This window comes from Echeneis naucrates, chromosome 5, assembly GCF_900963305.1.
Source record: "Echeneis naucrates chromosome 5, fEcheNa1.1, whole genome shotgun sequence".
In the NCBI taxonomy this organism is placed as follows: Eukaryota; Metazoa; Chordata; class Actinopteri; order Carangiformes; family Echeneidae; genus Echeneis; species Echeneis naucrates.
This window is the reverse complement of record NC_042515.1, coordinates 20,226,656-20,242,995: the sequence shown is the minus strand read 5'-3', so window position 1 is coordinate 20,242,995 and position 16,340 is coordinate 20,226,656. Positions and strand designations below refer to the sequence as shown.

The following is a 16,340-nucleotide window of genomic DNA, read 5'->3' as shown; positions in this document are numbered from 1 at the left end:
TGGATCTGAAGCTCATAGGGATTTATCTTTATCATCCCCTGTGACTCCTGAATGTGACTGCTAGGTCAAAATGGCCACCGTGGAAATAAGGTCAAATACACTTAAGTCTGCCTCAATGCATCTTGGGCTAATTCTGATACAACTCTTAGACTAAAGAGCTGCAGAACCTGGATTGGATCATAGGAGGAGGGTGAGTGTAAAGAAAATCATATTGAGACAAACCAGGAATGGCTAGGTGGGTTTATGACTGTATTAGCAGTGATGGAGACAGGAATGAATCCTGGGGAACATGTAGCATGCCTGCACCAACTAACATGCGTATTTTTCTCCCCTGTCTGCAGCAGCTATATTTAGCTCTGGTGGGATGCTGGAAGCAGACGTGACTGCAGAAAGTGGGAGAGGGATGAAAGGTTTAACCCTTTGCAGTCTCGATCCTCATGAAATGGAGCAGAGAGCCTGCATGCCTGTGGAAGGACCGTTCCTCTTGTGGGGGAGACTCCCTTGCAGAGAACACAGTCGAGGGATAAAGAGCATACAGTGTTATTCCTCAATGCAATAAGAGGAATCTGGGGCACTTCCTACTCAAGGCCAATACCTTCTTTCCCTGAATGTGAATTATTATTATATTTTTATTACATAAAAATACTCAACTTTAGCGAAAACGCTTATTAACAAAAGGCACTGACAACACTACAGTTAACACACACTAACTACTGTAGTGTGGGGGGTATTACTTGGGAAAACTGTTGAAGCACTGTAGTCATTAGAGATCACAAGCAACCACAAAATACTTCCCCCTCCATTGTTTTGTTGTACAAGTGACTCATGGCCATCCTTGAGACACAGTAAGAATGTAAAAGTCCTGCCTCTGTAGGCCATGTTGAACCAGCTGCTGCATCTACTTTGACGCGAGTAGTTGAAAACTGACTACTGTGACACCTTAAGTCCCCATCAAACGTGTAATTGCACATTGCCCACTTGCAATTATTTGCATCAGATTTTGCCTTCCACAAACAACTTCAAGGGATAAGATATGCATCCTTGCAAAACCTTCAAAGACCTACAAGGCCTGAACTTACAATCTGCCAAGACTGATGAATTTATAATTTCAGTTTTTGCCCACAGTGTGTGAAGGATGTACAGGCTTAGACAACAAGCTGGGCAAAGACTGTGTATGAGAAAAGCATTCAAACAGTGTCACAGTCTGCCAGCATGCAGTAAAGGTGGATAGCACTGTGAGGGACACTGTGAGGGAAAAAAAGCTCAGTAAGGCGAGCAAGTACATGGAAGCATATTTGGGGGGGAGGGGAAAGGAGCCATGTCCCAGTGCCCAACCTCCTTCCACCTGTACAGCTGCAACACTGTCAACATGGCAAGCAGAGAGCACCACTCACCTGGCAGTCGAAGTCTTGAAAGTTGCGTCCATTCTATAAGAAAGGTCAAAAAAGGAAAATAATAAATACATCACAGACTTAAAGATATCATGTTTCCATATGTAAAACCAACAACTTTTTCTGCTAGAGGTAAATTTTTGATTTTTTTTTGGGCTTGTCATGCCTTTATTCAGACAGTAAGGGGCAGAGACACAGAGGAAGCAGGACGGGAGAGGAATGGCATGCAGTGTAGGTCTGTGGGTCAGAGTTGAACCAGGGACACTGCAATAATGTGGCGTCCACACTAATGCCTTGACTACCAGCACTGCTTATATCCTGGTGATCCACTTTTGGTCAGCAATTCGATTAAAAACAGAGTCATAAGAACAGAAAATAACTGTGGAAAAGAGAGAAATAAATGAATGTGCAAGTCTAGGTCAATGTGACTTCTTTTTGTCTTTGCTAAAAGACCCCTGCCAAGTCAGGATTCACATGTGTAGGAATTTATGACTCAACCCAGGCAGGAAGACTTGCCCACAGCCAGTTGACTGAAAGCTTGGCCCTCCAAAGAACAGAAAAAAGCCACAAAGAGGGAGAAAAAAGAAAAATAAAGGGATAAAATAAATGAATGACACTATAGAAAAATAAATGCACAAGAATATACAACAAATAACTAAATCTTATTTTTTAAAACTATAAAGATTTTAGATTTTAGTGTATATTTACTTACTGTTTTATAGCTATAGTAGATATATTTATGGCACTCCTAAAGAGGCAATAAAGCAACTAATTATTAGACAACTGCCATTTCTTTACTTCTTGAATTTGGCTCAAATAGTTGCAGTAGTTGCTGCGATTAAAATTCATTGATAGTACAAACATACTATGATTAGACATCAGTGGAATGTTTGTGAATTTAGTAACCTTTTTATTTATTTATTTTATTTATTTATTTTTTTTACATTGAGCATTGTCTCTGTTTGTGTTTTGCCTTTAGTCCATCAGCAGGAGGCTACAGAGTACACGGGTAATGAGAGCAGGCAGCCAACAACAGAAAAGGATCTTGGGGGTCTGGTTACAGACCAGGGCAGTTGATCTGGTTTTATAGCTGCCTTTACTGTTGGGGAGTATTGAGCCACATATAACTAAACTAGAAGAGTTTCTATATTTTACAGCAACTTGGTGGTAGTTTAGCTACAGTATATTCATGTGCACAGTGATTGTAGAAGTAAATAGTTAGTGGTTAATTTCTTAAACTCTAAAAAAGGGGCTTTAAATGGAAACATGTTTTTCAATTGCTATTGTTGGATTCTGGACATTGTAGAGGCCCACACTATGCATTAGTCAGAGGGTCTAAGCCACATACTTTACCTTTGTGTGGTATGCAAAAACTAACAGCAAAGCCTAAGCCAAGGCTGTGGTGCATCTGAGGAAGAAACTTAATGTCCTCGCTTTGGATTCAGACTACATGAACCTCAACATGTCAGCAACATTTCCATGAAGACATTATTCGCTGATCTAATAGCGTGAACAAGCCTTGAGACAGATTGCTAAGCTCCTTCCTTACAGCTCCGTGCCTCAGAATGCTGGGGAAGATTTTATGCAAAAGATAGAGTGATGCAAATATGGTTAGCGTTTGTTGTCATGCCAACTGTTGCACAAGCCTGGGAGTTAACAGCTCTTCGTTCTGAGTTTCTCCCCTTGTATATGTTCTACTTTCTGGACAAATTAATTAAATACAATACATGCAGTAATCCTTTGCTGAGAGTGCTTATTAGGCAAGTCACTATCATTATTATGGTTACTTTTTGCGGCTGCAGACAGTAATCACCTCTCTCTCCTTCCTTATGGTATCATTAGTGTAGTCATTCATGGATGTATTATCTGAATAGTAGTTGGATCTTGTTTTCATCACAGTCTACAGAAGACCAGAGAGAAAACAAAAAGCCTCTGTCATCCCTGTTAACATGTCACGTCATGTCTCTGTTCTAGCCTCCTGGTTTCTTTTTCATAAACTGGCCACTAGGTGGAGTGAGAGGTCAGTGACAGTATCCTTTCAGATGGCTTTTATATATTTTCCCCAACCTGTCACCTCACACAAGACATCTATCTTAACTGGCACCCAGCCCGACAAGGAGAAATATATGAGGATGGCAAAAGAGGACTGGGAGAGCTTTGATCTATCATTGGCTGTATTTTTTTTGCTTTCCCCCTACATCTGTTTTGGCTGTCATTCACAGCTCTCTGAAATTAAGAATTGAGTTTTTTCCAGCTTCTGCTTTGATCTGTCTTTGTTCGTGCTCAACAGTCTTAGGTTATACACTGCTGCTTTGTTCTTCTCTTGCCTCATTCCATCTAGAATATCTTTTTTGCTGTTGCCTTGCTGTCTCGTTCTCTCCCTTCCTTTTCTTTTTCCTTTCAACACTAGAGGAGATATGAATAATTCACTTTGATGAACAGGACTGCAGAGTGTGTATGTCTAGTGTATTAGCGTATGTATTTGCCTGGAAGTACCATATGGGGTGCTCATTCACTTTAAGAGCACACCTTATATCAGGCTGTTCATTTTTCAGCTGTGGTTACATAGATGTGTTCAGGTGCACAGTTGCGTACTTGTTTTCTTGCTCTCATTACAACTCACTTTATTGGTCAGCAGTGGCTTGATCTCAGTCAGCTGTACGTCCTGCAGCTCATCCATTTTCCTCTCTGGTCACTCTAAGCTACTCTGTCCAAAAAGAAATAGAGAAAAACATAATCACTTCAGCAGTTAGTCATAAAAATTTGTATATTCTAAGAGAATTACATAAACCCCCGCCGTTCAAAGTGCACAGTTGCGGTATATCAGACTGATAGTTACCTAATAATTTCAACTCCAATTGTAATTAATGGACAACACAACCCATATAGCTGATGGTGACAGGTTTTAGGTTAGCGGTAGCACGTAGCTAGGTCACAAGCCTACCTCTGAAATCATTCTTTTACTCCAGGCACCCCCTCTCCAAGTTCATACTGGCATAATGTGATAACGCTCTATATAGAGGGGCAGAGGGCATTTTCTTTATTAATTCTAGAGGAAAGGTCATACTTTCAGCTCACACGGGTGCTGTAAAGACATAAAGATGGATAAAGCCAAGTTTAACAAGTAGAACTGAAGCCCACCTCATTTGTTTTCCATTTGTAGCCAGCCATTTGTCTATGCACATAATTACTGAGAAATAACACTGGCACAAAAACTCCTCCCTCCTCCTCCATTCCTTGAAATGGTCCCTCTCTAGCCTTGCCTCTTGACAAGGTGAGGACAGGAAATAGTATTGAATTACCTGGCTGTACCCAGCAGAGTGGCTCATGTTGCACATAAAAACAGATGGAAGATCCACCTCTTCTAGGCCAATGCTTACAACTGGAAGACAAAGCTAAATAAGCCTGCACTGCACCAGTCTTAGAGGATTGCATCTATCTGAACAGATGCAGAGGTGCATGATGTTAACGCAAAAAAAAGCAACAAGTAAAGAAAATTGGGCGTAGGCTTGGCCTATTGGAGAAGCTGCAGCATCCACTTTCTGAGTCAGAGCCAACCCCCCTTGGAACGACCTTGAGCTGCTGGTATCAGGTAACATTCAGGCCTGCAAAGTGATGGGTCTTTCAGCCAACCAACAGTGGGAGGTACCAGGAATGCTGACATCACATTAAGTCTCTTAGCTGCAGCTTCATCCTCTGATCGCCTGACAGAGGTCTGAACAGACAGATGCCTGTTGACGCATGAATCAGGTCAAAGGTCTTTCTGCCTTGGCAACAGACAGCACCTTGCTTGGAAACATTCAGGGAAACAGATGGATGCAACTGAGCTTGATTGTCAAATTACATAAAACAGGAGCAAAAGGAGATAAATGGAGCTTTGGGAGTACTCAACCATCAGCATGGGGAGTGAAAACATGCCCAGCAAAATCCCTGCTGACAAATCCTGCTCAAGAGTGTTAGTGAATAATATTTAGACAAGTGAACAAGGAAGGAAAAAAAAAAAAGGAAAAAGAAAAACAAATACTCTGCATGCTTGAACGGATTGAGTGTATTGGCCGGATCAATCCAACACTTCCTCAAGCTGTCACAGGAAGTGGGATGGAGGCAAAGGCCGCTTTAGTTGTAGCTGGCTAGCCGGGTAATTGAGATGGTAAGAGAGACGTGATCAAGGTGGGCCAACTAACAGACTGACTGGTTGGCTTTCACAGGCCAACCCCACTGACCTCTTATGCCGGGCAGGGTTACTTTTGTCACAAAAATTTTTTTTTTTTTCACCAAGTCAACCAATGAAGAAAATGAAACGAGACCTAATAAAAACCAAGTGATGCTCACTAAACTAAATCAAATGTAACTGACATTTCCGTCAATGAATAAAAACTAGACCATGACATGGAAGGAAAGCAAATCTGATCTTTTTAATTTGCAAAAACTTACACATCAATCACCAGTAAAAACAGAACAAATTTGACATGCAGTTTTACAGTTTTTAATACCATTCCATTTTAAAAGATGTTCCCAATGAGTGGAGACCCAAGACGAATTTAAAATGCACTTAAAATAAAAAAACCTTTTAGATTTAAGATGACTATCTGATCTACCATAGATTTTGTCAGACTAAAATCATTATGGTGTTATTGTCAACTAATGCTAAACAGCATTTTCCCCAAAAGACTAAAAATAAAAATAAATTAAAATTGCCCATTAAAATTATCATTGATACTAGATCACCCAACCAACTAAGGACCATCATCTTGTGTTTTTTTCCTGAAGCAGGTCTCTCAAATCTCAAACTTGAAATAAATTGCCTGAGAAAATCCCAGCAACAGCACATTTAACAGTATCCACCACCACCATCGCACGCCTTTCCTACCTACTCCATGCCTGCAATACGGTTAAGCCTGCGCAGCTGTTTCCATAGAGACAAAACTGGTTGCTGATGTTTATTCTAAGCTGGGCTATCCCCAAGGGAGAGCTGTGAAGGAAAGAGGCAAAGGGAATAGATAGTGGTTGAAATGAGAGCAATTGTAGCTGTAAAAGTGTGTTTTCAGCAGCATTTATCCTTAGCAATCACACCGACTCAAATGAGCCATGCACACTGTTTAGGTACGACAGCCAAGCTTGGTTTCATTCCAATATAAAATCAGGAGAAGCAGTCCCAAATGACAAGAGGGAATGTCCCATTGCAATCAGTACATCTTGCAGATTTTGTCCCATATTCAAGTTGCACTTGAATGTGGACTGAGGGAACTGAGGACGTATATTGGGTCCTTACAGCATAGACACATGGACTACACATTGTAATGAATCGATCTCACAAATGGTCTCCCCGTCATCAGAATCTAATGTAAAGCACTAATAACATGCAGGCTTTCACGCATGATTTCTTTCATGTGTTCCTCAGCACTAAATATTGTGCCATATAGAAAGGGACAAAATGGCTGTGCTAGGCAATGAGAGCCGGAACAAATCGTATCAGAGGAAAACCATGTGGCCCTTGCAGTGCAGCAAAGGTCAGCCTTCATTACTGTCTAGTGTCAGCGCTGGCTCTGGGAGACAAGGAGGTTTTTAATTCTGACCCCATCTAATGACTTAACGGAAGGAAATTCAAAGGCATGTAGAAATCTGTCAATTTAATAAAGGGATAAGTTAATTACATTGTTCCTTTTTCCTTCTTGGGGAGCACTGATGTCAACCTCACAAACATCATCCTTTATCTGTGCCCGTGTTAAGAGAGAGGACCTACTGTTATCTTAACGCTGAAGCACGGGTGCCAGAGTGCATACACATGTGGACATACAGGGGTGTGCCAAAACTCCTACTGTAAGTATGTAGTACCTCTGCCAACAGCCCCATAGCTGCCATGTCAGCAGAGGCTGCTGAGTGATCGATGAACATATCCCCCTCCTCCTCCCTCCCACATCTTCCACCTCCTCCTCCTGCTCTCTGTGCACTGTCTACCCGTCTTTGTCTCTCCTATCTCCACCTCACCTTGGGTCGTCAGGAAGATAGTCATGCTGCATGATGGACGACTGAGAGCCCAGCTGAGATGATGACCCTCCCATAACCTGTTCCATTAGTCCTCCCTCCTCTTTATTGCCATGGCAACCACGACTCTAGATTCACCTGCAGTGATCATCATTCACATCATGACCCTGAACTCACGCTTTGACTATGACCTCCCTGGTCTCAGGTTGACAGAGGTGAATGTCGCCATGATGACCTCACATTAAGCTTCCTCTGCGTCCCCATGGAGACCAACAGGCATATTGCCATGGAGATACAAAGGAGGAATCTGTTCCTTTTCACACAGTGTCACCCTCTGCAGGGGAGACGTGTCCAGGAAGCATGCTGGGATTGGAGTATTGTGTGACAGCTTGATATTCAGATTAATCCGGCGTGCACAATATTAAAAATGTCAAGATACAACCAAATTGGTTTTATGATTTTATGCTTTTATACTTTTGATTTTGAAGAATGCAGGCTCCTTCAGTCACCTATAGTGTCTATGTACTTTATTGGAAATGTCAACCTGGACAGGTGCAGCCCATATGAGAGTCCAAAGTGTGTCAGTTCTAGATTTAGTATATCAGTTGAGGCAGATATGAGTGTTTTTCCCTGCCACCCCAGTTCTAAACGTAGTAATTCAAAAACATCATACTTTATTATATTTACTCTAACCTTGTAAGCACCCTTGATGCTGATCTGATCAAATTAAACTGGTTGAAAGAGTTTTTTTTGTTTTTTTTTTTATAAGTATGCCAAAGGGCTTCTTGCTTGAAAATGCATCAGTTTAGTTCAATGTTTTACCTGGATCCTATAAAGTACGCACTGCAATACCAACGTCAGTCACAAATATACCCTCTGGGGCCAAATTTGTACTTTGTCACCGGTAAACACAAATCAAAAAGTTGAAAATCACCATGTCACCAAATCATCATATAGTTAATAATCTGAGTTTGAAAAAGATTTACTTGTTTTTTTTTCTTCACATTTTGAAAGTTGTTAATAGGTGTAACTACAAGTATAAATCCATCATTGAACATTCCAGTTCATTACTGCTTTCTAAACTTCTCTATATTCTCTTTCCTGTTAAACATTTAGCAATTATGATTTAATAAGTTGACAAATTACCCTTTTCTGCATGTTTTGATGCTAAACCTTCTCAGAGAGAAATGGATCAGGTTCAGTCAGGCCTCAGAAGACTCTGATGAAAACACCAAATTGGGCCGCGTCCATCAGAACACCCCTCTATTGATCTGGGACAGCTACTGCCCGTTACTCACATATTTTGAGCCAGTAGAAGCGGTGTCCTCTGCCTGACTGCTCTCTTGGAGAGCCAAATTATTCTAATGACACAGAGGGATACAAGAATGTCTGTCCTCAACTGGAGCCCCCTTCTTCACATTGAACGAAATAGGCCAGCACAAATTCCTGAGATGCTCCCCTCTTGCCAACCTTTCAGAGAGCCAGACTTCTATGTTCACTCCTCTCTAAGTGCAGGAGTGTTTTGCTGCAGGGCTAGAAAACGACAACTAATCCTTGCCCAGTCACCAGTGTGGTCACGCCTTAGACTGGGAGACTTTTCCATCGAGGAAAAAGAAAGGGGGTACGTCACCACAAATGTCTTTCCCCTCCAACTTTTCATAACCAGGCCAAGCAAGCAGTTACAGCAATCTGCACCAGAGTAAAGCTAATGGACTGTGACAAGGCTCAGTTCCAGATTACTGCTCTAACCTAAGCCATTTGGTAAGAGAATTAGAAAGCAAAATCCATTTGTTTGGCATTTTATCCCCCGACTTCCCCTCTAGTCAGGTCAGTAACAACATGACTGATAGAAAAGATTTGATTTTTGAATTTTATTCAATCTATTCAATTCTTCTCTAGAACCAAGGGACAAGACCCTGTGAAAATCTGATCTGTGAGTTTGCTCTTTTGTTTTCCATCATGGAAAAGCTGACCTATAGCACAGAATGCTCCCTGCTGATGCTGTCAGCAAATACACACACAAACGAGCAGGCAGACCAACACTCACTGACAGCTCATTCACTCACTCACACTCACACACACACACACCTCCCCATGCGTCACATCTACTTAATTAAATGACAGCTTGCTGTCCTGAGGCTCTGTGATGCTCCTTAAAGCTTTCGTGATACCAGCTGACAGATATGTTTTCCATCTTTTGACAGGGCAACGAAAACTACATCTCTGATGTGTTTTTCCATCATGAAACTGTCTATTCTTATCCTTTTTCTCATCTGAAAATGTGGAACGATACCTGAGCTGAAAATCCTGGGATAAGTCACTTTGTGATACTGATCCTGCTCAGGTGCATAGCCACTATAGACACACAGATATGCGATATGCAAAGAACCACAGAAGATGAGCAATAACTTTTCATTGGTTGCAAAGACAAAATTAAATAAAAACTAAGTGTGACTCATTCTGCCCGAGAAGTTATTTTAAGACACTTAATAAGAGAAACAAATGTTCCCTCTCAAAATACCAACCTCCTTGTTGGAGCCATCCAGAATTAAAAGGTCTAATAAACACTTCATACTCCATTACTATGATTGACTCATCCTTTATTTGGAAAACTGAATATCAAAGCACACACCCTCAGTCATCATCACATTTAATATCCTGAGCCCGGGCCAGTCATAATTCAACATGCAAGTGATAAAAATGTAGTGGAGGTTGTACTTAGACGGTACATGGGATATTACACACGCAGGGACAATATTGCAAGTGCTGCTGTGGAGGGACAAGACACACATACACACATCCAACTGCATCTGTGTGTGGGAGGAGATTTGTGACCTTGTCTTCTTGGTTGCAATATTCACTCGGTGGGCACATTTTTGTATCTTTAAAACGTGTATAATAAGCTGTACAGCTGCATCTATTTACAGGGGAAATCCTTAACTTGATTTGCTTCATTTGAATTTTTGTGTTTGTGTGTGTGGAGGAAATGCTTATCTCATCAGGAAAGACGCTCATTGGCATGTATTGCACTAATCAACTTGCTAAAAAAGTGGATCCCCATCTATGCATATGCAAACCTTATTATATCTTAATCTCTAAACTCTTTGCACGACTGGAGGCAGTGTTTGTTGCACTGAAATACACACCAACACGCACATGAAGTCCATATACAGTACGTACACATCCACATTAACACCAATGCTACACACTGGCATAGATATACTGTACCTAATACTACACGGCCACTGAGTGCTGGACCCGTCATTACTCTCTGAGGGCTTTTAAAGAATTACATTATTTCAGGGGCCACTTTATCTCCTAATGGTCTTATGAGATTAAAGAGCAGCATCTGGCTGTACTGATTTATAACAGCATATCTACTGGCATCATCAGCATGCTTTACCTCGTACATGAAGATGCGCACGGCCAGAGGCAGTCTCAGAGGACAGCCGGCTGGCCTCCTAAACCTACTACAGTGCAGTGGTTTGTGAAATTATTGGTCATAACCTCCAACATCATGCTAAATATACTCCATTAAAATGGACCCAGAGACCAACAGCAATATTTGCCACTGATGAAATGTTTTAAGCCATCAAACTGTAAGCTGTCTTTATCCAGGCCTGTGTCGGGCTGTGTGTGTGCATGAGGAGATGTGACTCGGCTTCCCGTGTCTCTCCCACCGACTCTCAGTCACCCAGGCATTTATTTTGGTCTACACATTGAAAAGAAGTGGTCCCAACAGCTACGTACACATCAAAGTGATGTGATTCTCAGTGTTTTGATTCTAAGAAGTGCTTGTGTCCTGCCGAAGCACAGCACACACAAGTTTTTTCATGCAACAGCACAACTTGTGCTATTGAAGACCCTTAATTGTTTCTATGTCAGTAATTGGGGCCGTGAGAAAGAAAAACATTTATTTCTGTATTTTAAGACTTCTTAGGGATATGTAGTCTTATCTCAACTTTAGGTCACACCATCTTACAAAAGACATCACTTGCTCAATGTTACAGGATCTCAGTATGAACATTGGAAACTTAAGTATATTCACTCTGTGCCTGCCACACTCTCATGTATTATGTTTTTCATCTTTCTTCTGTCTCTACACAATGACCTGGAAGGTTCTGCCACATCTGATTTTCTTTTGTAATGTTAAAAAGAGAATAAGAAGAAATTTTAAAAAGGTGTAGCAACATGACACACTTCATCTATAAATCAATATACATTAGCATAACAGGCCTCACACAAAGGAAGAAAAACACAGAATATTTCATCACCTCTGGGCAGAGGGGGTGAGAGAGTCAGATTAGTCTTGATAAATCTGCTGTGATAGGTCAGATGGAGGTGTGAGGCTGGCTGAATGAGTCTCTCCTGATATCTAGCTATAAATAAGAGTGAATAGCCAGGCCTGTCAGGCCTACACCTGTTAATAGAGTACCTGCCCCTTCCCCACTATGCTGCACGAAGTTCAAGAGGGTTGCTATAGTATGTGCTGGTCTCAGCTGGTGAATGTGAGGACCCAAAGCTTCCAGAACGGTGGACTCCTGCTGGAGGCGCAGCGTGATCTTTTACAGTGTGGTCAGCCGGGCCAAAGGGCAGCTGGGGAGGGAGCAGCAAGACCATCTGAGCGGTTCAGCCATCTCACTCACTCAGCTTGACAAGCTTTGTGGAAACATTAACATAACAACATTAACAGAGCAGAGACATGAGCCCTTGTGTCTGGAGACAATACAGCGCTCTGCCCATGTACAGAACACATCTCCACGTCTCAGTGTATGAATCAGTGTGAAGATGCCTGTTGCCTCACAGAAACACAGCCTCTGCTAATAGAGTTATCATACGGTCACAATGACTGATTACTGACAACTCAGTCTCCTTGAGAATCACAGAGGTGACTCTTCCACCGCCTTGCAAATGTTAGCTGTGGAGGTTGGCGATGTCCTTGGCAACCACAACGAGGGGGGTCTAAGGCATCCCCAGCTCAGCTGGTGGCGCCACTGAAATAGAATGACCCTTTTCAGTGTCATTTACACGAAGGCATTCTCATCTCATGACAACAGCCAATGCAATGGCTGTTCACTTATCAGCCGAGTGGCCACTTGCCTTTTAGGTTCTTCACAGTTTTCACTAACTTTTAAAACAGTGATGAACCTTAAAATGTAAAACAAAGGCACAGACAATCTTCTCCCTTCCTTACATGTTCAGGATTGTGCATTTTAATATATGTGCGCAACATACACAAATCATTGCTCACACTAAGCTATGTGCACTTTCAGCAGGTAGTCTCTCCAAGCGATGTTCCAGCACTGGACAGTTATGTCTTTACAAATCATCTGTCTGACTTCAAGAGCTTTGGGCAGGAACACAGCCTGGGGGGGGGGGGGGGGGGGATCAGCAAAACAAAACAGGGTGCTATATCTGCCATTGGCGCCATCACAATAAAAACCACTAAACTGTTGAACTTTCCCAGGTGTTCCCTAAAACCATTAAAGCAAACAGGGAGTGAAGTAATTAATGCTATGTGCAAACATTGTAAATATAGTTGTCTGCTGCTTACAAGTTTAGAGAGCTGAGAGTGCAGCGTGTGCACTATCATAGGGTCTATGATGGACAGGCATGTGCCACAAAGAAGAGTTGGAACTTCCTCTTTCTCTGCTTCCCAACTCTTTCGTAATCACACATGATAAACATGAAAAACTTGGTAGATATAGTTTGCTGTACATTGAGCAATAAGCAAAAGCTGTATTTTAAACAGAGTAATTCAATTCATGACATGCTGAAGGAAAAGAGGAGGCTGATATTTGCAATGCATCATGTGCAGGTGTAGGAGGGGTTGTTCTTAAAATATAGGCTCCTAAATGAGCTGTGGCACTGAAGGACATTCCAGGGCATCCAGAGGTCCAGCCTGGCTTATATCCAAATTTTGGATCAACAAGCTTACCACCTGTGCCCTGGCTCTCCTCATCGCCACCTGCTGATATATTGCTGATGCTGATAAAGAAAATGGGGAGAGTAAAAGTCCTCCCTCCAGGAAGGGTGTGATCCAGGCAGATGAGAGTGTCTGAAAATGTGTCGATGCTGTCACTGTCTCGCACAAGCTTGCTACTGACTTTCACTGGTGTTTTGCCATTCGTTTGTTTACGATATTATACCTCAATTACACCCTCATAGTAAAGCCCAGCAGAACGGGGACTCAATGGTAGCTGTCTGCATACCCTGTCCACCTGGGGCCAAAAGAAATGGGGGAAGTTAACCTGGAACAGAGGTGTATATGGATCTGCTTCTTTTCTATGAAAACTTGACACTGATGTGCTGTAACTCTATGGCTGGTTCACCTTAAGACAGTTACAAAAATACAGCAGCAGAACAGGCAAGACGAAAAGAAGGACAGACAATACGGCGTGAACAGCATTCCCGTGGCTAAAAAACACACACAAACCTCTTAGCTGTATTGAACAAATGAGACGAAGGTGTGTTGCAGATGACAGAGATACTACCAGCTATGATAAGTCGCAGCAAATGCCCCTGTCTGGCACAGGTTATGTTTAGCCCTGCAGGTCTGGAAAACCAATAGACACAGTAATGCTGAGGTGAGTGTGAACACAAGGCAGACTGTCAGCACAGTGGCTTAATTACTGTCTCCATCTCTCCAGTGAGCGCTATTCGCTGACATTTATCCCTGCAAGAAATCCTCTTTTACACACGAGCATTTCTCACTTTTATGTACTCTGTAATCCCTGTAATACATCCTGTGTAAATTGTAATCCAGGCTGAACGGAAACTTAACAGTGTCGTTTGTGGATGCTGAAAAACGGAATTTGCATTCTATCATTTGTTTACATTATAATTTCACACATAGCAGAGAACTGTTGCATTTTTGTTTGCACTCTGAAAGTGCTGTGGGTAATTTTGTCTTCATTGCTCTCAGCATTTGTGGCCCTTTGCAGTTTAAAAGAATATGGGGAAGTCTGACAGCTTTATAAAAAAGTACTGAAATAAAGTGCATAAACCCATTTTAAATTATTGAAATTTCATTGGGCACTAATAGTTGGAGCCTAGAGAGCCCAGATGACCACATTTCCACCACATTTCAAAATCACAAGTACAACAAACAACTTTTGACACTCCTTTAAGTTAAGCAGTAGGTTTTAGCTGTAATCATCAACCAGGGCTGGAGCGCTTCCAACAATATGGCAGTAAACCTGAGCCCTACCCCCCCATCTACTCTTTCTGCTACTTTCACAACAAAAGAGCAGGTGAAATTTTAGAAATCTGCTGTCTGATAAAAAGGCAGTTATCTATAGGATTTTCTAGCCTGAACAACAGCCTTTAGGAACAATGTTGAGGGTGACAACAAACGTCTGGTTGGGGCCTGTTGTGTAAACTCTATTCAAGTCTTACTGATCATGTGTCGCTGTCAGGAGCATTGTGGAAAGTCAACTGTGAGAACACCTGAATTTCCCTCCACCATTGTGAAACTAAAACATATTCAAATTTAAACAATAAGACACGCAAATGAAAGCATTGGTATGCAGATAGTGTTTCTGGGTCACTTAATACAAAGGTTGTGATGACCTTCATTGTGTTATTTAATCTCCTTTTACTAAACATATATAAAAATTACCAATTAATCGTGACAGTTTGGCTGTGAAGCTTTAGTACATAGTCCATGACAGGATGTCTGCGGTATCTATAGAAAGGGGAAACACCTGATGCCCACCACGTCACACTTCCCACCTGTGTGACCTTCGCATGTCCACCAGTGACATTGTCATCATTCATGTGCTGCCTGCACTCCCTCCCCTGTGATTCATCTGATTCATGATGAGGGACCAGTCCAGTCTAGACTGGGACTTTTTTTTTTTTTTTGGTGGGGAGGGCAAAATAAAGAGTCAAATCTTCTGTGACACCACGAGAGACGAAGTCACACATCCAACACACGGACTTGGGCGTTTTCAGCTCGCGAAGTCTCCTACCCAAACTCCAGACACCCTAACCCAAACAAGCGTTGTCATTATTATTGATATTTAAATTCCTCTAACAGACATAAAAAAAAAAAAAGGTACAACTGGTGGTTTACAGTGGCAATTGATTTCTGACTACCAGTCCTATGCCTTCTTACAGCAGACCGGTGTGGTAAACAGAGACATGTTGCTGTTCCTACAGATTTTAGCTGCGATGTTTTTATCGAGTCGGCGGAGAAAACACATTTTTGCTAAAAGCCGTTCGGCCAGCGTCCCTTTTTGTTTGTTTCAGTATGGAAATTGAGCGCATCGTGACCGGTCTGGTTCGGTTCAAATTTGAAGGTGGGGGGGGGGGGGGGGGTCCAAGTTATTATTCAGCTGGTGGATAATGCAACAGAAAACAAGTGAGCTGAACCGAGCCGAGCCGCGCAGTGCTCGGACAGAGGGAGGAAGGAGAGCCGCTGGCCGGCTGTGTCGCATCACAGCCGGCCAGCGGCGGCGGCGGCTCTTCCATCCAAACCGCAGCTGACGGACTCTTTGTCTCCGCGGCGGGGCCGGCATCTTCAAGCGTGTGCTCGGTAAGTGCGTTTACAGTCGGTGTTTTCCCGGGAGGGGGAGGGGGGCTGCCGCCATCAGTCCGCCTGAACTCACACCGTGGACGGGCAGGAGCAGGTAGGGGAATCCGGCGGACTGAGATAATCTCGTGTGGCGTCGGGCACATCTGTAAGGGGGGACCCGGGGGACGCTACCTGAACACGGATGAGAGACTCACCTCGTCGGGGAAACAAGTGTCCGATGGGTCCTTCTCACTTCCGCGGTGGGTAAGTAGTTGAATATCGGCGGTGGATGAGTATTTCTGGTCAGACCACACCGCTGCTGCTGCTCGACGATTCCTCCGTCTCAAATAGTGTTTCGCTGTGACTCTGGGCGGAACTACACGCTGCGTCGGTGGCAGCCAATGGGAGGAGGCGCCTTACGTCACAGACAGGAAGAGGAGACAGAT

At 42.7% G+C, this 16,340-nt stretch overlaps 1 protein-coding gene across 3 annotated transcripts in view; it reads right to left on the bottom strand.

The window, feature by feature from the left end:
* The window catches only part of ndrg3a (ndrg family member 3a), a 30,344-nt gene extending 14,023 nt beyond the window's left edge, over positions 1-16,321 (bottom strand). Inside the window, exons 1-3 of one of the 3 annotated variants that reach the window (XM_029501866.1) lie at positions 16,110-16,321; positions 4,015-4,093; positions 1,395-1,427 (exon numbers count right to left, since the gene is read on the bottom strand). In XM_029501866.1, coding sequence (XP_029357726.1) covers positions 1,395-1,427; positions 4,015-4,071 — 90 coding nt within the window. In that variant the 5' untranslated portion in view covers positions 4,072-4,093; positions 16,110-16,321. Of the gene's footprint in view, positions 1-1,394; positions 1,428-4,014; positions 4,099-16,109 lie in introns of all 3 variants that reach the window. The other 2 variants (XM_029501865.1, XM_029501867.1) reach the window with 2 other exon arrangements.
* Between the last annotated feature and the right edge of the window lie 19 nt (positions 16,322-16,340).